Genomic DNA, 25,521 nt, shown 5'->3' on the forward strand with positions numbered 1-25,521 from the left:
ACTTAAAATAATTATGTTGAGTAAAAGAAACCAGACAGAGGGTACATACCGTAAGACTCCATTTATATAAAATTCTAGAAAACAGAAACTAATGTATAATGACAGTACTTGGTGGTTGCCTGGGGACTGGGGGTGTGGGAGAAAGGCACTGCAAAGGGGTATGAGGAGACTTCGGGAAATGATGGATGGATATGCTCTCTATCTTGACTGTGGTGATGGTTGTAAACACGAAGGCTAAAGCCCTAAAGGCTGCATCTCAGGAAAAACCTTTTAGTAGCTGAGCTAATTATCCTCAAAAAGGATTAAAACAGTTGCAACCTTAACTAATAAAATTTGCCTATCTTTATTCATCCTCTCCCACTGTGAATCAAGATTTAAAAATGTCATCTGAATGGGTACTGACATCAATTTATTATAACATTAGATCCATTCAATCCAGAATCCTCCATTCATCTACATTGATCAAAATTAACTAACAAGCTGACAAAGCTCCTCTTTGTGCAAACACAGCCCCAGCAGGAGAGTCACCAAACCAGAAAGTCAAATCAGCCTTTTCTATAATCACCCTGAAATCCATTAATACCTACAGATGAGTCACAAGTAAAGATGAATAATGTACATAACATGCACACAAAGAATAGGCCATTACGGGAGAGGCACAAAAGAATAACAGCTATAAGCAGAGAAAGTGAATTTATCTATAGAAATACATTTTAGAATTTACTTTGGACTTAATTTTTTAAGTATATACAGACTATTAAAAAGGACAGGTGGTTTCTGTTCTGAGCTGAAGTAAGAGTTGAACTTAGTCATACATTCATGAGTAATATGGAAGGCAGAGTATGAAATAAGAAACCTTTATATTCACTTCATATATTTCATAATCTAAGACCTTATTAACGATTTCTGACAGAAGAAAAAATGCAACCTCCCTTTTCCAGGTGACCTCAAAAGGAGAGGGGAAAAGAGCAAGGCTTAGAGATGTGAGAGATCACATTCTCTGCTGACTCAATTGGAGTTGGAATTTAGTTCAATGCCTCAACCAAACCCAGTTTTCTCTGCCATCACCCCGTAAAAATCACCTAAACTCTGACAGTTAGAAATAATATACTTACCATGAAAATTTTCCAAACACAGTAAATAGAGAAAAAGTAACCAAGAAAATTAAAATATTTCCCCTTGAAAGTTTTGGAGTATTCTATTCTCTCCTGAGGGAAAACAAACACAAAACATGGTCAGTCTGAGCAAATGCAAATTCACACTCAACAAAAACATTCCTGCCTCTATGAATCAAGGTTCAGGCTGAGTCAAAAAACCACACATGGTAACAATAATATCAAAATAACAGTAGTAGCAGTGGGCAACATTTACTGAATGTTTACTTTAAGCCTGAAACTGGAATAAACACTTTACACGCATTATCTACTTTAATCTTCCTAACAGTCTTATGAGATATGTTCTATTATCTTAATTTTACAGATGAGAAAACTGAGGCTTAGAGAAATTAAATAACTTGCCCAAGGTCACACAGCTCGTGAGTAGGGGAGGTTAGGCTCAGGTCTATCTGTCTCCAAAGCCTGGGTTAACCTCTACCCTTCGTGGCTACACCTGTGAAGTTATCCTCAAAAAGGATTAAAACAGTTGCAACCTTAACTAATAAACTTTGCCTATTTAAATTATATTGCATTTTAATTAAATAGGAAAGTTACTTCTTGTAGTTAGATCACTTCTTGATCTGGATCTTTTAAAATAGGGCTAGACCATGGCAGATAGGTATCTATTGCCCTTCCAATATAAGTAACTGGTAAGGGAATAAAAACAGGAGTCAGCCTCTTGATGCTGGGTCAGTAGGAAGTGGTGATGCCACCTTCCTAGATGTTAAAAAGTCTCTTCTGACTATCCCACCAATTTCTATTATTGAGGGTGTTCCATTGAGGATTTTCCTAGTGGTAGGAGCAATGCCATGAAAAGTGCAGACTCCTAATGCTTCATGGCTCATACTGAAGCTACGAGGAATGTCTTGCACTGCTTGGCCACAGGACACTAAAAAGCCATTTAGTTTTGTTCTCTCTTCAATTATACTGGTAAAAACCAAACTTCGGTTTCCTTGCTCTGTACCTTAGTAGCATATAGATCAGTTGTTTCCAGAAAAAGCTGCCTGCTTAGTTCTTCCAAAGCATCCACTTCCTGTTGAATAAGAGTAAGATCTGGCACAAAACGGGTATCAAGGTTTAAATCACATAGAAGTTTCAAGAAATAGCAATGAAGAAAGCATATGCTTTTGTTTTCTCCTACAGGAGATCCTCGGAACTGCCTATATTTTCAATTTCCTGTTCCATAGCCAGCAGTACTACTTCAGAGTAATTTTCCAAACTCTGACACAGGAGTGTAAAAGCTGCTCCCCTAAGAGCTTCACCGCAGATACCTGCCACTCAGCTTCTCACTAGCTCAAGAAGCTCAAACAGATGGTTTTGTTTATTTTTTGCTTTATTTATCTAGTTAGATTTAAGTCAAATGTAATCTTCGAAATCTCAAATGGTTAAATAGTGAAAAGCTCCTATAATATAGCATACCCTTCTCCTCCATTATCTGAATAAAAACAATGTTAGCAAAGGGAACTGATATTTACTGAGTTCTAATACAGCCTGGGATCTACAGACATTACCTTCTTTAGTTCTTTTCAGACATCATCTTCTATTATTCTCACAACAATTCCATGAGATAGGTGTTATCCATTTTGCAGATAAGGGAAGTAAAGCTCAGAGAGTTAAATAACTTGCTCAAAGTCACACAGCTAATAGGCGTGGATGCAAAGTTAGATCTGCCTTACTCCAAGGTCTGCTCTTTCCATTACGCTATGCCCCTTACCAAGAACTCAGTGAGGCTGTGTTATTATTCTCTCCGTTTAGGAAACAGGGATTCAGAGAGGTTAAATAATCCTGATACTTCTGTTGACTTGACTTATTGTCACTAAGATAGCTTAAACCTAAACTTTCCCTCTTATGGACTTTTAAGTAACAAAAACTTACTTTTTTTTCTGTGACTTTTCCCACTATTACCCAAACAACTCCCTCAGTTCCTTCCTCAGTAGTGGCTGCTACTGGCATGGTCTGGGCCACCAAACGACAGGGTTTAACTAGTTAAACATCTGCCTCTCCCATGATTAGATGGTAAGTTCCATGAGGAGAGAGGCTATACCCTTCATAGTTTTATCCCTCAGCAATCTGCCTAGAAATAAGAGACGTGAAATAAATGTTTCTTGACTACATGAATGTAAAGTAATCCTTTTTTTTCCTCTCCCATGGTCGTCCTACCTTTCTTTCCTCTCCTATGGTCTAATTCTTACCTGCATTTGACACCAGAAAGATATGTCATAATTTACAGCAAGAATAGATTATATCCTTTTCCTCCAATTGAAGCAAAAGGGAATTTGTACTTTCTCAGGCCAGAAAAGGAAGCAGGAAAATGCTACCTCACTCCTAGTCCCCCAAAGTTTTGACTTTATAGCCTGGTAGCCACAAAGAGATTTGGCTACTCAGTGTGGAAATTAGTTTAACACCACAACCAGCTGGGCCACGAACAATCCATTAGCCTAACCTCTTTGATTCTTCAAACCCGAGTCACTGGAGATACAAAGCTGCTTAAAATTTGTTTAGGAATACTGATTTCTTTAGAAAAATCATATATTCAAACCATTCATTTTAGAGAGCCATTATGTCTTGTGATGGTTTTTCTGAGTTGGGAAATATAATAGTGTAGTGGAAAGAACTAAGAAGAGGAGGCCACAGTTCTGGTCCTATCTTTGCCACAAACCACTGTGTGATTTAACTTCTCTGGGTCTATTTTCTCATCTGTAAAATGGAAAGACTGACTTGTGAGGACGCCTTCAGCTCAAAGACAATGGTTTTTATGATTTTATGACCTTCTATGGGTGTTGGAAAGATGACTCTATACACTGTATTTCCTAAGCCTTGCCCTGGCCAGCTGGAAGCTGGACTCGGTTGCAGTCAGGTACCTTAGAAGACACTATCCCAATACTACTTTATTCTTCTGACCTTGGTCCAGAGTTGAGAAAAAGAATCAAGCAGAGGAATAAAGGATACTTTCACTTCCTGGTGCTGAAGTGGTAACACTCTTTATCATTCCCCAGAATCCTGATGGTTTGTTATGCACCTCCCCCTTCTGGAACATAGTTCTTCGTGTCATTGCCATCCTGAAATGAAAGAAAATATAAAACCTCAGCAAGGAAGCATGGACCCTCATAGTCCATCTTCATCCACCTTCCAGTTTCATAACTGCCCCTTTCATTTGCTGAGCTGTTCAGGGATGGAAGAAAATTCTGGTGTCCCACTTTTCCACTGCTTACAACTGAAGGGAAACTATACCCCCCTAGAAGCAATGTGGCCTAGGTGAAGGCGCACAGGATTTACAGTAGGCAATAAATTCGAGGACTGGCTCTGCCACTTAGAAGGTGCGAGACCTCAGAATTTCCATTTCCTCATCTCTGGATGGTTGTGAAGATCAGTGAAATAATATATAAGAACTCAAGTTGTCCACTACAAAGTGTTATATGTATATTAATAATTATTACCCCTATCATTTAAGGACAAAATAATAGCTAATATACCTAGCCAAAGGACCAGGCATAGTGTAGAAACTCAATAAATGTTTTTTTCCTTCCTTTTCAAAAGCAGACAAAAGAAAAAAAAGCAAAACAGAAAAATCAGATAAACCTGGTTCTTCTAAAATATCATTCTCCTTCTAACTCCAGTCCCACCCCTACTACTGAATAAATCAACAGGAAACTTACTATTCCTTCCTCTTGCCCTCTCAGTCTGTGGAGGACCCACTACCTGAGTGGTAGCTGCTGGCCTCTTCCAGCCCACCACAAAGGTATTAAGAACAGGGTCCTTGTGAGGAAACATAAGATCATTTGTGCACAAATGGTTACTTGAAGAAAATAATGGGCCAAAGCCTACAGGCTTAAAATAAACCCGGACGAGTCGAATAAAAACAAAGTAGTAGGACTAAAGAAAAATTTAACTCAAGGTGGATACTTTTGCGTGACAAGAGATAGAAGTGGTAAGGAGGAAGAAACAGCATTGGTATTTATGGTTGGGAACAATGTAAATGGTACCAATAGTACCAAACACCAAATGGTATTTCTGAGGGCTAAATTCTTTAAGCCCCTGGCTAAAATGATATTAACAATTAAGAACACTAGGTATGTTGGCCATGTTGACTTAAATGTTTCCTCCTCAAAATGACCTTTGCCTGGATACTGAGAGAATTGAATATCTCCAAGTTTTAGCTCTTTCTGCCTTTTCCTTTAACTACACACATTCACCCTAACTCAGCATTTTTGGAAGATGTAATTAATAAGCAAGAAGAGGCTCAGACCTCGGGAAATTTTGACCTGGCAAGACTCATAACCCTTAGTTTTCCCATGTTTATTGTTGGGAAAGCTGGAACAAGTACATGAAGAAGGAAGAGGTTCCACCCCACTCATTTAAAGTTCACTTGAGTTTACCACGCTGGATTAAAGGAGGGGCAGTGGGGAGAGAGCACAGAAGCCCATTTCTATGGTTCTTAGTTCCAATGTCTACAGTACAACAAACACAATGACTGGCTGTGGAGTGGCATTTGTTGAATGCATAAAGGTGACTGACACTGTATCTGGCCCCATAACAGGCAGAGAGGTATAGGCACTAGAAGAAGTGACAGCTGGCCGCACACAGACAAGCAGGGCGTTGTTTTAAACAACTCACTTTCACTTTCAATTTTATCAATTAACTCTAAACCAATTTTGCTCTTATCAAATAAGTTGCAGATGAAAAATATAAAAATTCATGTATTTTAAAAAGAAAAGGTAACAATATCAAACTTCCCGAGATGTGGTGAAAAGGAATAAAAAAGAATGTGAGGACCACCTATATTCTACTATAAAGAGAAGTAGATGACTTTACCTTGAACTTTTCTTCACTATCATCAGCACCACCACCATGGTCATCATCACTATTGCCTCTTTATAGTAAGGGTGGTCCAGAACAAGAAATTAGCTAGTCATTATCAGCTGAATGCCATTTAAAAATCCACAATCGGGAAAAACACACGCAGTTGGCTGAAGTGTGGTGGTAGCTTGCAAGTAAGGGGCTGAAAAATGACTACTGTGGTTTCAATATGCCATTCTACTGTTTTATAGTCTCCATTGTTGCTGGTGGGAAGTCAGCAATTACTTTTCTTTTTTAACTAAACATTTTATTTTGAGATAATTGTAGATTCACATGTGGTTGTAAAAAATACAGAGAGATCCCATGTACCCTTTACCCAGCTTTCCCCAATGGAAACATCTTGCAAATGTATAGCACAATATCGCAACCAGGGTATTGACATGGATACATCAAGATGTGGAACATTTCCATCACTACAAGGATCCCTCGTGTTGCCCTTGTACAGCCCACTCCCCTCCTCCCACCTCTAACGCCTCTTTAACCCCTGGCAACTGTGAATCTGTTTTCCACCTCCGTTTTGTCATTCCAAAAATGTTATATAAATAGAATCATACAGTATGTAACCTTTGAAGATTGGTTTTTTTAACTCAACATAATTTCCTGGAGATTCATCCAGGTTGCTACGTCTATCAACAGTTCATTCCTTTCTATTATTCAGTACTACTCTGTGTATGGATGTACCACATTTTTTTAACCATTCATCCATTAAAGGTATCTTGGTTATTTCCGTTTTGAATACTGTGAACAAAACTGCTATAAACAGTGTACAAGTTTTTGTGTGAACAGTGTACAAGTTTTTGTATTCATTTCTCTGGGATAAATGCCCAGGAGTGCAACTGCTGGGTTGTGTGGTAATTGCATGTTTAGTTTTTTAAGAAACTGCTAAACTGTGTTCCTGAGCTACTATACTACTCTAAATCCTAACCAGCAATGTATGAGTGATCCAGTTTTTCTGCATCCTTACCAGCATTTGGTGTTGTCACTCATTTTTATTTTAGCTATTCTAACATGTGTATAGTGATATCTTGTGTTTTTAACTGCATTTCTCTAATGGTGAATGATGTTAAACATCTTTTCATGTGCTTAATTACCATCTGTATATCCTCTAAAACGAAATATCTGTGACTGTCTTTTGCCCATTTTCCAACTGGACTGTTTCATTTTTTTCCCCTCTAAGTTTTGGAAGTTTTTAATATATTTTAAAGATTTTATTTTTCCTTATTCTCCGCAAAGCCCCCTGGTACATAGTTGTATATATATATTTTTTAGTTGTGGGTCCCTCCAGTTGTGGCATGTGGGACGCCGCCTCAGCATGGTTTGATGAGCAGTGCCATGTCCCCGCCCAGGATCCGAACCAGCAAAACTCTGGGCCGCCAAAGTGGAGTGCACAAACTTAACCACTCGGCCACGGGGCCAGCCTCTGGAAGTTTTTAATGTATTTTAGATACTAGCTCATTCTTGGCTACGTGGTTTGCAAATATTTTCTCCCAGTCTGTAACTTGTTTTTCATCCTCTTTGCAGGGTCTTTCACAGAGTAAAAATTTTTAGTTTTGATTAACTCCAATTTACCAATTTTTCCTTTTATGGATTATACTTTTGGTGCCAAGGCTAAGTGCTCTTTGCCTAGCCCTAGATCCCAAAAGTTTTCTCCAATTTTTTCCCTTAAGTTTTAGAGTTTGAGTTAATTTTTGTGTAACGTGTGAAACAGATTGAGATTAGCTTTTTTTTTTTAATCTATGGATGTCCAATTGCTCCAGCATCATTAGTGGAAAAGCTATCTTTCCTCCACTGAATTGCTTTTGTCTTTGTAAAAAATTAGTTGGGCATATTTGTGCTGGTCTATTTCTGAGTTCTCTACTTTGTTCCATCAATCTATGTGTCTATACTTCTGCCAATACCACACAGTGTCATTATAGTTGTATAATCAATTTTGAAATCAGACCGATTCTTTCCATATTATTCTTTTTCAAAACTGTTTTAGCTTTTCTAGTACTTCTGCCTTTCCAAATAAATTTTAGAATAATTTTGTGTATATCTATAAAAAAATCCTGCTGGGATATGGAAATGAATTACATTAAACCTGTATATCAATGTGAGGAGAATTAACATCTTTACTATGATGAGTCTTCCAATCTATAAACATGGTATGGCTATTTAGATTTTTGATTTCTTTTATCAGCATTTTACAGTTTTGAGGATATAAGTCCTGCACTTGTTTTGTTAGACTTATACCTATTTCATTTTTTTGAGTGACTGTAATTGATACTGTATTTTTAATTACTAGTAATAGAAATACAATTAATTTTTGTACGTTTACTTTGTATCCTACAACTTTGTTAAACTGTTACTTTTTTCATTGTTTTCCTGTATGTATCATTTTTCTCTTGCTCCTTTCAAGATTTTCTCTTTATCTTTTTCTTTTAGCAGTTTGACTATATGAACCTAGGTGTAGTTACGTGTTTATCCTACTTGTGATTCTTTAAGCTTCTTGGATCTGTAAATTAATGTAGATTTGAGAAGTTTTTGGCTATTATTTCTTCAAATACTTTTTTTGCCCCTTTCTCTTTCTTCTAGGGCTGCAACTATAAGTATGTTGGACTGCTTGATACTGTTTCAAATCAAGATTTTGTTCATTTTTCTTCAATCAGACTGAATAATTTCTATTGATCTATCTTCAAGTTCACTGATTCTTTCTTCTGCCATCTCAATTCTGCTAAGACTACCTAGTAAAAATTTTCATTTCAGTTATTATAGTTTTCAGTTTTTGAATTTCTTTTTGCTTCCTTTTTAAAATATAGTTTCCTCTTCTCTTTTGGGATTCCATATCTGTTCACTAATTAATATTATGCTTTCTTTCATTTCTCTGAACATATTTATAATAGCTGCTTTCAAGTCTGTTTGCTAAATCTATTATCTGGGCACACTTGGAGTTAAGTGTCTATTAACTGCTTTTTCTTGAATACAGGTCACATGGTCCTGTTTCTTTGTATGTCTAGTAAGCTTTGGTTGAAAACTTAACATTGTAGATATGTTGTAGTGACTTTGGAATCTGTTTTACTTTTCCAAGGACTGTTGTTGCTTTTTTTTTGTTCTAGAAAGCAGTTAACTTACCAGGTCTCAAACTGTGAAAGTGTGATACCTACTGTGTACAGCAATTAACGTCCACTTAGCCTTTTAGTTTCCAGCTTCCCTTTTTCTAGTCTGACTCTCTGGTGGTCTCCCCTGAGCACGTTAGTGGGCAAGAAAGAATCTGGACAGATTTTATAGTCAGATTTCAGGGCTTACCCTCTCTGTGGTCCCTTTGTTTCTAGGGATCCCTCCTAAATTTTTAACTGCTTTGCCAGTGCTGAGTTCCATCTCCTGACACCTCAAGAATTTCACTTTCTGTCATCCAAGCTATATGCATAACTTAGAAACAGTTCAGGCAATGCACTCAATCAAAGCCACGACAAACTTGCAAATCTCATTAACTGGCAATTCTGTCTTTCAAGGGTAGATCCTCTTGTAGTTTCTGCCTACTTTTTCTCAGGCTCTCTGGTATTTCCTCTGTGCGTGCACAGTTTAGCAATGACACAGGGATGTGGACTGAGATTCTTGATCTTAGTCTTTCTGCATCTCTCTTGCTTCCAAAATTTTTCCTTTAAACTTCCAGTTACTCTGCAGATTTGAACTCCATCCATCTGTACTGTTCAGTGGGTGCTGGGAGGGTAGGCAGTGGTTGAAGAGCACCCTCAGGCAAGAAAGCCAAAACATGCAGTTATCTGATAGTCTTCTCAAATTTCTACCCATCTCTGTTCATTTTCCAGGGACTTTAAATATTTATTTTAATAATTTTTCCAGTTTTTATGATTTTCTGTAGATGGAATTGCTTGAACTCTTCACAGTGCCATTCCTGGAAGTTTCCTCTATTATGGTTTGAGAGCAACTGTGGCTGGTGCTGAAATTTCACCAAGGAATTAATTTTTTTCTCTATCCCTACAAATTTTCAAAAGAGAGCCTGGAAAAAACCTAACTCAAGGGTAGAGGTTAAGATCTTTTCCTCATAGTAATAGCTTGCATTTCACTTTTACATGTTATAGTCCTCTAGTTTTTTCTGGTATGTCACAAGCTGTGTGAAAAATTATATATTCAGAATTTGTGGGTTGAAAGGGATCCAAGAAACCCTTTAGTCTATCCTGTCATTCTACGAATGAGGAAACTGAGACAGTCTAGTATTTGCTCAAGATCACTTAACAAGTTTACTGTAAAGTGACTGTCTATGTTCAAATTCTTTTCAACATACCATGGTGTAGTTGCATAGCTATATTTTCTATCTTCTACAAACCATAATTTCAAAATTACACTAACATTATTTGTGAACAGAGACTATATTTCAGCTATATCAAAGATTACCAAAACAAAAGCTTTGATATCTAAGTCAACAGAAAAACAAAACAAAATAACAGGTCACTTAATTCTCTCAAACAGCAAAAAGCTAAAAGGCTTTGATCACTAAACCAGCATGTTCATACTATCTGAACTAGGTTTTTGACAAACATCTTCCAAACACTATAAACCTCAACTTCTATTCAGTGTTCCAAGTGAGAAGACAGTGTGCCTCTTTCCTGTCCCCATTTTCAACCATTAACTTTTTGGACATAACAGATGTTATTTTTTTTGTATGTCATCTCACTATGGCCCTTTGCTGTTAAATCAAAAGATGGTTTTCTGGCCACTACTCCTCCCCAACTATGAGTGTTTGTAAAAACAGTTTTTCTATATTTTGGTAAATAGTAACGGCATTGTATGAATCCCAAAAGCCCCAGTGTTGTCATGTGTTGTCTATCCGCCCTGTTAGCTCCACTGGGTAAAGGACTGTGATAATTAGGTCAAGTTGGGAGGCAGATTCTTCTGAAAGCCACTCAAATTAATAAGATGTACTGCAAGACCACAAACTATCCCAGATCCTGTCTAGACAAGATCTACAGGGTGCGTGTATAGATCAGGGCCAATTCCTAACCATGACTAGTGATGAAAGCGCTTGCGAGTGCACATCCACACTTGCCATGAGTCATGATTTTATATTTATCTCTCCATAGGAATAAAAGAAATATAGTAAAAGGGAGAATGATCTTAGGAATCGACATAGTATTATTCCTATATAAGTATTTTTCAATATTGAATAATGTTGCTCTTATTGTTGTATTTTAAAAATCAGCATTCATATTCATTCATGTAAAATACACTGTATAGAATGAATGTAAACAAAACATATAAAAGTAAATAAATGTATATACGTGTATCTGCTTCCAATACCCTAGTAAAGACGTAGAGAAATGCAGACAAATAATTAATTGGCGAATCTGGGCCTCTTTATCATTTTAATGTCTATTGTTATCTCTTACATTAAGCCTTCTTTGACTTGACTATGGGTCTTACTATAGATAAATGTTAAAGGAAAAAATATGAAATGCAAAAAACACTCATGCAATTTAAAACCTGTCATCATTTTTATATGGGTAGTAATAACGTTAATAAAGACAGTTGATTAATAAGCTTCATGAAGGTAGAAATTGATTATTTTGTCATCTTTCTACTCTGTGTGCTGTTCAGCATTTAGTACAGTTCCTAGAATAAAGTACGCTTTCTTTTTTTTTTTATTAATTTTTTTTTTTTAAAGATTTTATTTTTCCCTTTTTCTCCCCAAAGCCCCCCGGTACATAGTTGTGTATTCTTCGTTGTGGGTTCTTCTAGTTGTGGCATGTGGGACGCTGCCTCAGCGTGGTCCGACGAGCAGTGCCCTGTACGCGCCCAGGATTCGAACTAACGAAACACTGGGCCGCCTGCAGCAGAGCGCGCGAACTTAACCACTCAGCCACGGGGCCAGCCCCTAAACTATGCTTTCTTTAATTATTAAGTGAATGAATATATGAACGACTAAATGAAGGCAAAGCATTAAAACCAAATGACTGTCCTGGAGATTATTAATAAGTTCAACAGTTTTCCTTAGCTATGTATGGTTCACTGTTCTAAAAGCTCTACATGTCAGCTCATTATTATTATTATTTCCATTTTACAGATGAGGAAACCAAGACATAACAAGATAAAGTAATTACTTCAAGGTCATACTGGGAGTTGTAGGCCAAGGACTCAAATTCCGACAGTCTGAGTCTAGAGCTTATGCTTTTATCCACCGTGATATAGGTTTCTAGCGATGCCACTTTGAAACCACACAATTAAAAGGACTTTTAAAATAATAAATACAACAACAATACCTAGAAGACTTGAAAGATTTTTAAAGTAGTTGGAGAAAAGGAAGTTGAAAGATGGAAATGAGGCACGAAAAGTTCGTAAAAAGGCAGAACAAGAGACTTTTAAAACACCCAATATAGAATACCTTCAAATATAAAATTTATCCTAACAATTTATTTCAAGATAATTTATCTAAAGCCAGGAAATAAGGTTGAACTTGAAAATTTTCTTTCACACAAGACTAGATACTAAGTCTCTGATGGTACCTTAACTTGTAACAAAAATAAATAAGATGAAATTCCCTATTAGCACCAACTCGTAGTCAAATTTTCTTATTGAGAAATTCTGACAGTACAAGTTTTTTAATGTGCTGCTATCTTACCTTTTCTTTTTGCTTATGATCATATCCATGGTTTGGAGCAGTCGCCGTTCCAGGGCTAGAATATCTGTGTCAGTCACATTCCTATAATAAGCATAAACTGTTAGCAATGTTTTGGGGTCCCATCCTTGGGCATAACACAAGGCAGCTGGAGAAATACATAAACCTCAAATGGTACCCAGTAATTGAAGGACTTGTCTTTTTCTAGAGAATATTAAAATGACTGCAATAAGCAAAAATGCTTTTGCTGTTTTTTTTATAGCTAATACTTCTTGGGGTCTCAGGGCAGTGGAAGGGAACCAGCTCCCTTATAGTTTTTCTTACCTTTGACCCAGTGACATTTATGATATATGTGTAAGCACGCTTTTAACTTGGCATTGTCTTTTACTGTTCTACTTTTGGGAGAAACTGATTTGGTGAAGTTGGGATTAGCTCACATTGCTGTCCACTAGAAATGTGCCTTTTAAAGGTAGAGAGGAGGAGGAGGTGGAGAAGGTCAGACTGAAATTGCCATTTTAAAAATAAGTGAATTCAGGGGCTGGCCCCAAGGCCAAGTGGTTAAGTTTGCTCGCTCCAGTGCGGTGGCCCAGGGTTTCGCCGGTTCGAATCCTGGGCCCAGACACGGCACTGCTTATCAGGCCATGCTGAGGCAGCATCCCACATAGCACAACTAGAAGGACCCACAACTAAAAATACACAACTATGTACTGGGGGGCTTTCGGGAGAAAAAGGAAAAATAAAATCTTAAAAAAAAGAAAAAGAAAAAGAAATAAATGAATTCAGGACAAATAATAAGGGCAAGCAATAAGTGATAAGACTTATTTAAAAAGACTCCTAGGGGGGCTAGCCCGGTGGCACAGCAGTTAAGTTCGCATGTTCCTCTTCTCGGCAGCCTGGGGTTCGCCAGTTCGGATCCTGGGTGCGGACATGGCACCACTTGGCACGCCATGCCGTGGTAGGCGTCCCACATATAAAGTAGGGGAAGATGGGCATGGATGTTAGCTCAGGGCCAGTCTTCCTCAGCAAAAAGAGGAGGATTGGCAGTAGTTACCTCAGGGCTAATCTTCCTCAAAATAAAAAAATAAAAAAAATAAAAAGACTCCTAGGTCAATGCCCATAAGGAAAGAGGAAAAGAATAAAAAGGCAGCCACCAGGGCTGGCTGAATACATACATACTTATACACAAATACTGGTATTTTAAAGCAAATTGAAATAAAGATTTGTGTATCAATGACAAAAAAGAATAAAAAGGCAGTGTCATAGATCTAATATTCAAGAAGTAATGATGGTGGCATGATATGACATATGTACTCAAGAAGTAATAGCAAAAATAGAAAAGAGACAAAGTTCTCATTACCTGAGGAAGTAGGACATATAAGTGTACGGGCAGTTGACAGCACCAAATCCAGAAAGTAGAGCCATGAGAGTCACCCCAATCACTCCTACCCGGCTGATGAGCTGCTCTATGGACAAGATCCCTAAAAACATCAAAGCACGTTAACGCCACGTGATATAGCTAAAATGGCTTTCCTCGGCACCGCAAAATGAAACAGCCCTGAAAACATCAACCATTACATATACCTAAGTTATGTCAGCCATATTTTAGTTATTAATGTGTAGTTTTTGGGGTTTTTTTGAGGAGGATCAGCCCTAAGCTAACATCTGCTGCCAATCCTCCTCTTATTTTGATGAGGAAGACTGGCCCTGAGCTAACATCCATGCCCATCGTCCTCTACTTTATATGTGGGACACCTACCACAGCATGGCGTGCCAAGTGGTGCCATGTCCGTACCCGGGATGTGAACTGGCGAACCCCAGGCCGCTGAAGCGGAACATGCGCACTTAACTGCTGCACCACCAGGCTGGCCCCTAATGTGTAGATTTTTTATAATAAATATATAAAATCTATTGATTTTCCTCCTATCCTATATATTTCCAGAATCGTCTCTATTATTGGATATGGTAATAGTAAATAATAACAATAATTGTAAATAACACTTATTGACTGTTTACACTTATTGACAGTAAATTCTAACAAAGTAAAGTACTTTTAGTAAAAGCTTTGGAAAAAAAATTAGAGAAGTAAATCTGCGGGAAAAGTATAAAGAGCAGGTAACACTTTGTGCTAGTTACCTTCGATATATGTATTTCCCCATTAGGTCATAAGCTCTTTAGCTTATGTCTTATTTATTTTTGCCACCAATCAATACAAAATGCGTCTAATAAATGGGCTGAATTTACAGATGAATGAGTAATTCAAAGGCAAAGACATGAGTTTTAGATTATTGGTTGTATTCTAATTATCAATTGTTTCCTATTATTTGAGAATGGTGAAAATCAACTCAGTAGTTAAAATAAATGCTGCTGTTGACATATTTGGGAGACCTGAGAGAGAACAATGCTGAACAGTAACTCAGGAAGTCTGACATCGCCGGAAAAAACTAGTTTTAATTTGTTTTCACTTTCTATTTCTAGGATAGATTCCACTTTAGCCATCCACTCCCATGGCCAAAAGCCAGAACTGCCATTCAGGAATTCTGTTAGCTTTGAAACAGAAAATTTCAATATTCCAGTCCCCCTGCTCTTTTATTTCCACTACACTATTTTAGAGCTCACTGTGACCTCTGGTCTCTCTTCTTTTGCTTCCCCTGCCTTCCACTGCCCTCTTCACTGAGCCTGGACTCCCGGCTTGCTTACTTCAACTCCTCTCACCAGGACTCAGTCCCCTGCTCTCCTCCTTCTGAAGCACTGATCCTGCAAACTCCCAACTCTGGATCAATCTAACACTCTGCCTTTCCTGTGCACACGCCTGAGCTGCCTAAAATTGCTAGAATGCATATGGATATTGGTGCCATTACAGATTTATGGTCTCCAGTCTTAAGAGAGCCCACAACACTACCGAGGCATCCTTTTCTTGCCCTTGGTCAGCCACCTCTCCCCACTCCCCTCGGCAGATACTCTAATCCATTTTTCCAATCCTTGTTCTCCTCAGCTAACGCCTTTATCATGTAAGAAATAAGATATTAGACATAAAATACCTCCACTCTACTATAAATATTTACATCTGCAACCATCCTCCCAACTTGTCCCCCTCAGAACAAGATGCTGTCCGAAGCTAAGACTTCTCTACTTGTGCTTTAGATTACATTCCCCTTCCACCTCCTCCAGAATCTTGTCCACTCTCTCATATCTTCAATCTTTCTTTCTTGGCTGGTTCTTTGCCTTCAATTTCAAGTCTCTTTCCTAAAGAAAAGTCCGTTCTTGGCCTTGAGTTTACCTTTAGTTACCAATCCTCTCTATCTCTCCCTTAACAGCCAAGCTTCTTGAAAGAAGTTTACACTTGTTGTCACCTTTTCTTCACCTCCATTTATTCCTCAACTGACTGGAATTCAGGTTCCATTCCATTCTTCTACACTCAATGAAACTTCTCTAATAATCGTAATGGCAACATAGTAGGTAACATTCATTAAGCATCTGTTACGTACCAGGCACTGTTCTAAGCATTCTACATGTATTAATTCATTTAATCCTCATGACAACCCTATAAGGTAGATATTACTGAAAACCTCATTTTACAGATGAGGAAATGGAGACACAGAGAGGTTAAGTAACTCAGTCAAGGTCACACAGCTAATAAGTGGCAGAGTCAGGATTCAAACCAAGCAGTCTAGCTCCAGAGCCTGGGCTCTTAACCATTTCTCTAACACGGCTGTGAATTTTCTTCTGGTTGCAGAATTCAGTGACATTATCCAATCTTTGTTTTATTTGATCTTTTATGACATTGAGTCATTCTTATTTAAAATTATTTTCCTTTCTTGGCTTTCACACCGCCACCATTTCCCTTGGTGTTCTCTTTTACTTCTCTAGTTGCTTTTTCTTGGTCTTTCTTCCCTTTACATGGGCCAGAATTCTCTCTTTCATTTCAGTCTATATATACATTCTCCTTGGGTGATCTTGCCCATTTCCCAAGCTTCATCTAATGGCATTTAGCTGATGATGTCTAATTTTTTAGATGCCTGCAGTTATCTCCACGAAGACTGATAAATCCATACCTTTCTCCTAAGTTCCTGACTTATGCATCCAATTGCCTACTGGACATCACATGGATGTGCATAGACAACCCTAATTCAGCATAGCCCAAGCTCAAATGATCTTCCTTCTTGCGCACTGCCTACTTTAGAAAATGACATCTACTATCTAGTCACCAAAATAAAAAACCTATCCCACTAGTCTCCATACTCTCTCTTACTCGCCGTGAAAACACCACAGTCATTTTTACCTCAGGGCTTTACATGATATCTCTTGTGCCTTCTGGGTCTAGCTTTGGTCCTATCCTTCAGAAAGGTTGAGGAGTCACTTGCATTAAATTTAGTATTCTTATCTGCATTATTCTCTATCATAGAAAGCTGTGTGCTCCTTGATGACAATGATCACAATTAGCAATTATTTGTTTATATATTTACCTCTTTACTGTTTAGTTCCTCCTGCCAGACTGCAAGTTTCAGGAAGACAGAAACCAAGTTTGTTTTGCTCAGAGTTGTATCTCTAGCATTTAATATAGACAGGTGCTCAATAAACATTAGTGGACTGTTAAATGAATGAATAAATTCTCATCCAAATTCTGTTGATTCTCCTCTCCACATAGCTCTTGAATTTCCATCCTCTCTACAGGAAGGAACCATGTCTCATTGATCTTTGCTTTCCTTACCGTCTGGCATGTGGAAGGTGTTCAACAAATGTTTGCCGACTATGGGTACAGAATTATCCCCCAGTAACATAAAAAAAAACCAGGGGATTAATACAGATTATTAAATATAAAACACAGGAAAAATGTCCCCTCTATTTTTATCCCTTTTAAGGTGGTGTCCCTTTATTGAATATCTTTTTCTGGTTTGAAGATCTTTGTAGATACTATCTACTTAATCTCAGCACTTCTATGAAGGGCAGGTCAGTCATCATTATTCCTATTTTCAGCTAACAAGTGGGAAGTCAGATGGATAAAGGGACTTGCAGAAGACGATCTCACCACTGCCATTTGCTCACATAGCCTCACATGCTTTCTTAGTCTCTCCTACTCTCCCACTATAGAATGTCTTCCAACCTTCCTGGTTCAGGCACTGCGCAAGGAGTACTTTTACAGACATTTTTTCTGTTATAGGTAAGGATTGAGTCTTATGGTTTTTTGGTGGTCTCCACAACAATGAACCACACTGGTTGTTGGGACAGTCCTGGGAAGGCTCTAAGAAGGCAGCGTAAGGCTGCCTGCTTCTCAGCCATTGTCTAAACTTTTCTTCCTACTTACTTCTCTTAGAGGGTCAAATTAATTAGACTACTGAATGTTCAGGCATAAAACCAAAATGCTTACTTAGTGGAGCACAAAGGAAAGACTAAAACTGAAACTATCTCCCTAGCTCTTCCCTTCAGTGTCTTCTTCAGGATATTCCCATAGAATTTAGAAAAAGGGATGGATGAAAGTACAAGAGATGTGATGGTCTTCATCTCCCCTTGGACATGGTGTGGCCACATTGGTCACGTGAGCTGACCGCTCACGAGGAGAAAGCCGGAGAAATGCATCAGAGTCATGTCTTTGGACCGCATGTGAGCTTGTGCTATCACTGTAAGCAGCCCTGGGGTCCTTTCATAACTCTTGTCCCTCATTTCTAATATCACAAACAAATTTGTCTCTCTGTGGGTTTATCTGAAATAGTTTATACAAGAGTTCTATTATCAGGGCCTCTCTACTCCAAATCTTTCCCTACACTAACATGGGCATGCTGATCCTATTAGCAAATCCTAAATTCCTATCCAGAGTGCCACATTCCTACCACCTTGGAGAAACTTAAATTTTTTTTTTTCATTCACTGATTCAATAAACATGTCTTAAATACTTATGTGCTAGGTTCCATGCTAGGCATTAGGGATATAAAGATAAATAAGATGTAGTTTCTGACCTCAGGGAACTCACAGGTTAATGAGGAAGTCAGAAAAAGAAATAAATAATTATAAATTTTATAGATGATATAAGTCTATTGAGGTGGGAGCAATTAATATCTCCTAATGATGGCCAGGAAAATTTTCTTAGAGGAACTGACAAGAGTTGAATCTTGAAAGAATAAATAGATAGTTGCTAGTAGACAAGGGGTGAAGGATTGTCCAGGCTGACAGAACAGCTCTAGAAACTTCAAGTAATTTGGTAGGACTGGAGGGCAGACAGAGAGAGAGAGAGAGCTATTGCCACTCTACAGGCCATGGAAGGTCGTGTATGCCACTCTAAGAGTTTCAATGTTTTTGGTAGGCTAGTGTTCCTTAACTTTTTTGGCCTTCTTTTAATGTTATCTGAAATTTCAAAATAGCTAGTTTAAAAAATTTACAGTTGTAAACAACTGTATATGTTGCATATACTTTTAAAATTGCACATTTCCTCTGCCCCTTCTGCAGGAGTCTCATAACCTCTCCCCCGCCGAGTCCTGCTATAGGCAATGAGCAGACAGGAGGGATGCATGGGAGGTATGGCAGATTCTAGACACTGGTTCATTCAGCATTCATTCCAATCCCTTTGTAGCATGTCTTCTTATACTAAAGAATCTGGAAACCCAAAAGGTCTTTCCCAGATTTCCTTGAAGCTAAGGTTCTGAACGTTACCTAGGTTGTATCAAATTCACATGCCCATGAAATGCACAGGTGAATAATGTGGGAGTGGTGACAGCACCTCGGAGCTACAGCAGCTGGAGCACTGGTTCTACTGTCTGGTCCCTGATCACAGTTCCTCAGTAGCGGGTGACAACTTCAGTGGGTCTTTTTCCAGTTTAGTGCTGTGCTATGATTGGCTGTTTCTCTACACTATGCAGCATTTAAGCTTGACGTCTCTGCTTTCCTAGAAATTCCATAAACTCCCTAACACATACCCTGTAATAAATGACTTTCTGCCTTAAACTAGTTAGAGTAGACTCTGTTTTCTGCCATGAGAACCATGATAGATACTGCAGGAGACTGAAATGAATAGATGTATATTTTTTTAAAAAAGCTCCAGTTGAAAGCTCCAGTATATTTAATACAGGTGAGCTCTCTAATATATTTTAGATAGATTCGTATATATATTTCTAAAGTAGTTCTGGAAGGATTTGTTAGCTGAAGAATTTTTGTTCATTGTTTTTAGCACAGAAATTAGGGCTCTGTCCAGGACCTGTTCTTGTATTTAAAATGAACTTTTTTTGTGTGAGGAGAGACACTGTTTCCTAGAAAGCTTTTCTTTATCTACTAATTGTGAGTGTTTTATGTCACTGCTCTTTCCCAAAATACATACACTCCCTAAAGACAATCTTTATCATCACTTGAACAGTGGCCATTTACCTTTTGGGTCATAGATCCCTTTTAGAATCTGATAAAAGCTTATGAAAATCTCACCTCCTCATACACATACAAATATATTCCTAAGATTCTGCATACATTATCAGGAGATTTAAGTTAAGGACATACTTCTCCATCCCTTACTCCCTTAAAGATCATTCAGTAACCTAAGGTCAAAAACTCCTGCTCTAGGGGCCAGCCCAGTGGCATAGTGGTTAAGTTCACATGCTCTGCTTTGGCAGCCTGAGGTTGGTAGGCCCGGATCGCAGGTGCAGACCTAGGACTGCTCATCAAGCCACGCTGTGGGGGCATCCCACATAAAAGAGAGGAAGATTGGCACAGATGTTAGCTCAACAACCTTCTTCAAGCAAAAAGAGGATTGGAAACAGGTCTTAGCTCAGGGCCAATCTTCCTCACACACACAAAAACAACAACAACAAAAAACAAAAAAACCCCTCCTAATCTAAAATGATAGACGTTTGTTCCAATACCAGCATTTGATACCTCCTAGGATAAAGGGAAAATTCGGTTCAAAACCAGAAAAATTTTAGAGAAATAATTTGCAATATTTCTCACAATCAAAAGTGTTGTTGTTGTTTTTTAAAGATTGGCCCTGAGCTAATATCTGTTGCCAATTTTCCTCTTTTTTTTTTCTCTTCTTCCCAAAGCCCAGTATAGTTGTATATTCTAGTTGTAGGTCCTTCTAGTTCTGCTGTGTGGGCACTGCCTCACCACGGCTTGATCAGTGATGCTAGGTCTGCGCCCAGGATCCGAACTGGCAAAACCCTGGGCTGGCGAAGCAGAGTGTGCGAAATTAACCACTCGGCCATGGGGCCAGCCCCCAAATCAGAAGTTCAAAAAAAAATTTTTTTTTAAAAATTAGAAAATTTTAAACAACACTATCTCCCTCCCCATCATATATACACTTACCATGTTTTGGGCTGAGAATGGGAAATGGATCTCCTAGTTTCCAGAAGAAATACATAAAAGTCAACCATAAGAGACAGGAAAAAAGCAGTCGCTGCTTATGCACTGAGAAAGAGGAGACAAGACTGTAAGGTTAAAGAGATATATGTAAAGAGCTTGCTCTGCTTAAAGATATGGAATCATGCTAAGTAATATTTGGCTGGCTTTTGCACTTGGAACAATACAATAATGGAATGGAACAATATAATTTTTAGAGAAAGTATCCTTACTACTATAAGAGAAATTCGGCTGAAACTAAGATGTGGGTTGAGTTAAGGGAGACACTATAATAGAAACAGAAATAAAGCTGTAGCAGGACAAATAATCTAATCATTCATTCAACATTTATTTTGTGCCAACCTTTTTAAGATGCTGTGTGAGGTGGCCCTAAACAACAGCTACTGAAAGTAACGTAGAAATGAAGCTGTCCACAGCCTCAATTCCCAAGAGTACTCATCTCAATCTGCGTGCTGACATGAGAGGCTAAAATACTCACATAGTCGGATGTTGCTCACAATAAAATAGCCAATGTAAAAAGGCACCATGAAAACCAAGATCAGCAGAATTACACACAGGTTCATTTTCCAGTGAAAATAGCGGGAGCTGAAATAAATGCCAAAGAATATCAGCAGGAGGGGAAGAGGGCAGCAGCCTTCATTCTCTTCAGTCTTCCAACAGATCTCTTGCTCTTTGAATTCAATACTGACTATATCCCATCTAATAGTTACCATCTGCTCATTTATAGAGATTAAAAAATATAAAGTTCTGAAAGGTATATAGGACCATCTTAACCTTCTAAGAATTTCACTTATTAAAATGAAAATGTTAATGCTCTAGTTATATTCATAGGCAACATATAATAAGTAACATATATCAACATATACTATTACTGGCAGGATAACTATTGTTTATTCACCACTGGGAGTCTTATTCCAATATAAGAATTAAAAAAATAAATGTTAATAGAATATATGCTATAAAGACTCAGAAATACTTCTTTTGTACCCTCAATATAATTAAACACTTGATTTGCATGACTACTTTATTATTACATATAAAAATATTTTATTTATTGATTAAGATATTTTTAGGATTTTTTATAACAATTTTATTGAGATATAATTCACCCACTTAAAGTGTATAATTCAATGGTCTTTAGTATATTCAGAGTTGTGCAACCATCACCACAATCAATTTTAGAACATTTTCATCACTCCATAATGAAACCCTGTACCCATTAGCAGATGCTTTCCTTTCCTTCCAACCTCCCCAGCCCCAGGGAACCACCAATATATTTTCTGTCTCTATGGATTTGCCTATTCTGGACATTTAATACAAATGGAATCCTATAATATGCTGTCATTTGTGACCAGCTTCTTTCATTTAGCATGCTTTCAAGGTTCATCCACGTAGCATCTATCAATACTTCATTCCTTTTTATGGCTGAACAATATTCATTCCATTGTATGGAGAGACCACACTTTGCTTATCCATTCATCAGTTGGTGGACATTTGGGTTGTCTCACTTTTTAGCTATTACAAATGGTGATGCTATGAACATTCACGTACAAGTCTTTGTGTGGACATGTAATTTCACTTCTGTTTAGGTATATACCTAGGAGTGGATTGCTGCATCATATGATAATTCTATATTTAATTTTCTGAGACTGCCACTATTTTCCAAAGTGGCTACACCATTTTATATTCTCTTCAGCAACGCATGAGGGTTGTAAATTTTCCCACAGCTTTGCCAACACTTGTTATTGTCCTTTTGATTGTAGTCATCCTAGTGGGTGTCAAGTGGTATCACATTGTGGTTTTGATTTGCATTTCCCTGATGGCTAATGATGTTGAGAATCTTTTCATGCACTTATTGGCCGTTTGTACATCTTATTTGGAGAAATGCCTATATAGATCCTTTGTCCATTTTTCAATTGTGTTATTTGTCCTTTTATTATTGAATTGTAAGAGTTCTATATATATCCTAGAAAAAAGTTTCTTATCAGACATGTGATTTACAAAAATTTTCTCCCATTCTTAGGATATCTGTTTAGTGTTTTTTCTAAGATTGGCACCTGAGCTACCATTTGTTGCCAATTTTCTTTTTTTTCCTTCTTCTCCCCAAAGCCCTTTGGTACATAGTTGGATTTTCCCGTTGTGAGTGCCCCTGGTTGTGCTATGTGGGATGCCACCTCAGCATGGCCTGATGAGCAGGGGTATGTCTGCTCATGCCTGGGATCCCAACTAGCGAAACCCCGGGCCACCAAAGCAAGAATGCGCGAACTTAACCACTTGGCCACGGGGCTGGCTCCTGTTTACTTTCTTGATGGTGTTCTTCGTATTTACTGATTTTAAACTTACTTATACTTAGGGCTTGTTTCAAAAAGGTTAAGTGGTTAGGTGGCTTATGAGGATATATAAAAAAGAGGATGACGAAATAAACTATAAGGAAATGTGAAGGAAAGGAAAAACAATGGTTAAAGATAGGTAAAATATCAGGCCAGGCCCGATGGCTATTATGAAAATACACACCATAGAGTTCTAGAAACTTGCTATAGGTGGGTAATAAATTTAGCTGTAAGTTTTCTAATGGTCAATATGAAATAGAAAATTTGATCAGTTAGATAAATCATACTGTCTATAGTAAAAACAAACCGATTAAAGGAAGCATAATTATTACTGATTTATTATTACTGAATTACTCCCAAGATCATAATGAAATTTCTCCAAAGATTTCATAAAGAACAAAATGTGAAGGCAATTAATATCCTCAACAACATCCTTTCAAGAGAAACGTCCGCGAGTTTCAGAGAGCTGTTTCTTATTGTTTCCCGCTTAGTATAGGTGGCAGGAATCATAAAACAAAGAGCCATTCAGTACAGGCTACAGTGCAGAGAGCCAGTACTCTTTAGTCTAGACATACAGACAGTTTTTGCTCATTTGGATTAACCCACGTTGGAGCATCTAGAGGAAACAAACAAGCGGCACATCCTCCAGGTAATCACACTCAGTATTTTAGCTAAGCTTCTGAATGATATTGGGAGGCTGTGGGTTTGAAATGACCAGTGTAATCCATTGCCAATTAAAAGCAAATCATGTATTTTAATTGTCTTTTGAGCCAAGGATAAAGTGACATTCTCCTGAGGAAATTAAGGATCCTAACAAGATTATATATTCGAATTGGAGGCCATTCCACTTCTGCTCAAAGGTCAGTCAAAAGGATACTCTTGGTCAGGGCCAAGACTCTCCTTTGAAAACTATTCGGAATGCAGTCAATGCACAGATAAAATACATGATCAAGGTCCATATTTCTGTTACACAGTAGGGCCAGATGTTAGTATGAAAAAAATAAGCGTAGAAGACACACCTCAGCCTACACACAACCAATCCCCAAAAAGCCACCCAAAGAAGAACCAGATTTTAGCAATGCCTCTTCCTACACTCTTTAAGATAAACCACTTAAGAAATAGACATCAAAGTAACTGAGTGATGCGTCTTACTATATGGGATTATGAATTATAAATGAGTTAAAAGTTGGGGGACATCATCTACCAAAAGCAGTAAATTTTGGTTTTAGAATATCTGAGTCATAGTCCTTTCTATCACTATTTAGATCAGCGTCAGCAAACTATGGTCAGCCAGCCACCTTTTACAAAGGAAGTTTGACTGGAACACAGCCACACCCACTTGTTTACATATTGCCTATGGTTGCTTTCGCTTTACAACAGCAGAGTTGTGTCACCTGCCTCATAATGACCTTTCAGTCAGTGATGGACTGCATATACAACAGTGGTCTCATAAGCTTATTATACCACATAGTCTAGGTGTGTAGCAGGCTATACCATCCAGGTTCGGGTAAATACACTCTGATGTTTGCACAATGAAATCACCTAACAATGCTCTTCTCAGAACTTATCCCCATCATTAAGAAATGCACGACTGTAGTTGCAATAGAAACTGTATGGCCCACAAAGCCTAAAATACTATGTGGCCCTTTACAGATAAGTTTGCTGACCTCTGCAGTGAAACTTTCAGGTTGTGATAATAAAATTATTAACTAGCATGTAAAATAACACCTGCCTATTCTCCATAGTCATACAATCTATATCCAGTTCAACCAAGAAAGGTTTGGATTAAAGGACAAGTTTAAAAGTAGGAGACTCAGAACATATTCCTCCTTTATCATACTGCAAGTTCTTAATTTATCTACCAAGAGACCATAATTATCAAGTCTGATTCTCAAAAAAGGAATCTGAGAATATAATCTCTATAAGCCTCAAGTGTCAGAGGTCTATAACGACCATACAGCTTAGCTCAGCACTGATTCCTAACTACAGAGTCAAATGCCATTTTATTATTAGAAGATTTTTCCATGCAGCGATAAAAAAGTATAACAAAAATTTACAAAGAATAGCTGATGTACTCTACACACAAACATTGGCCTAAAAAAACTCAAGCTTGAAGTTTAAGAAACAGGAAATATTTTGGACAGATTGTCTAATAAACTAAAAGGTCTGTTACTTGGAGGCAGACAGGAGTTGCTTTTAAAAAATCCTTTGAAGAACACTAAGTGCAATCAGACTTGAC

General features: G+C 37.9%; 1 protein-coding gene across 6 annotated transcripts in view; it reads right to left on the minus strand.

Annotated features, from left to right (window-relative positions):
* GPR89A (G protein-coupled receptor 89A) overlaps nt 1–25,521 on the minus strand; it is a 52,230-nt gene that overhangs the window by 16,657 nt on the left and 10,052 nt on the right. For all 6 annotated transcript variants that reach the window (XR_011439264.1, XR_001380817.3, XM_014739894.3 and 3 more), the window contains exons 4-10: nt 21,431–21,537; nt 20,899–21,000; nt 13,979–14,099; nt 12,625–12,705; nt 4,104–4,213; nt 2,119–2,207; nt 1,116–1,208 (exon numbers count right to left, since the gene is read on the minus strand). Coding sequence is in view for 4 of the 6 variants with exons in the window: in XM_014739894.3 (XP_014595380.1) it covers nt 1,116–1,208; nt 2,119–2,207; nt 4,104–4,213; nt 12,625–12,705; nt 13,979–14,099; nt 20,899–21,000; nt 21,431–21,537 (703 nt within the window). In the remaining 2 variants the exon portion in view is untranslated. The remainder of the gene's footprint in view (nt 1–1,115; nt 1,209–2,118; nt 2,208–4,103; nt 4,214–12,624; nt 12,706–13,978; nt 14,100–20,898; nt 21,001–21,430; nt 21,538–25,521) is intronic.

The sequence above is a fragment of the Equus caballus genome, chromosome 5 (genome assembly GCF_041296265.1).
Source record: "Equus caballus isolate H_3958 breed thoroughbred chromosome 5, TB-T2T, whole genome shotgun sequence".
Classification (NCBI taxonomy): Eukaryota; Metazoa; Chordata; class Mammalia; order Perissodactyla; family Equidae; genus Equus; species Equus caballus.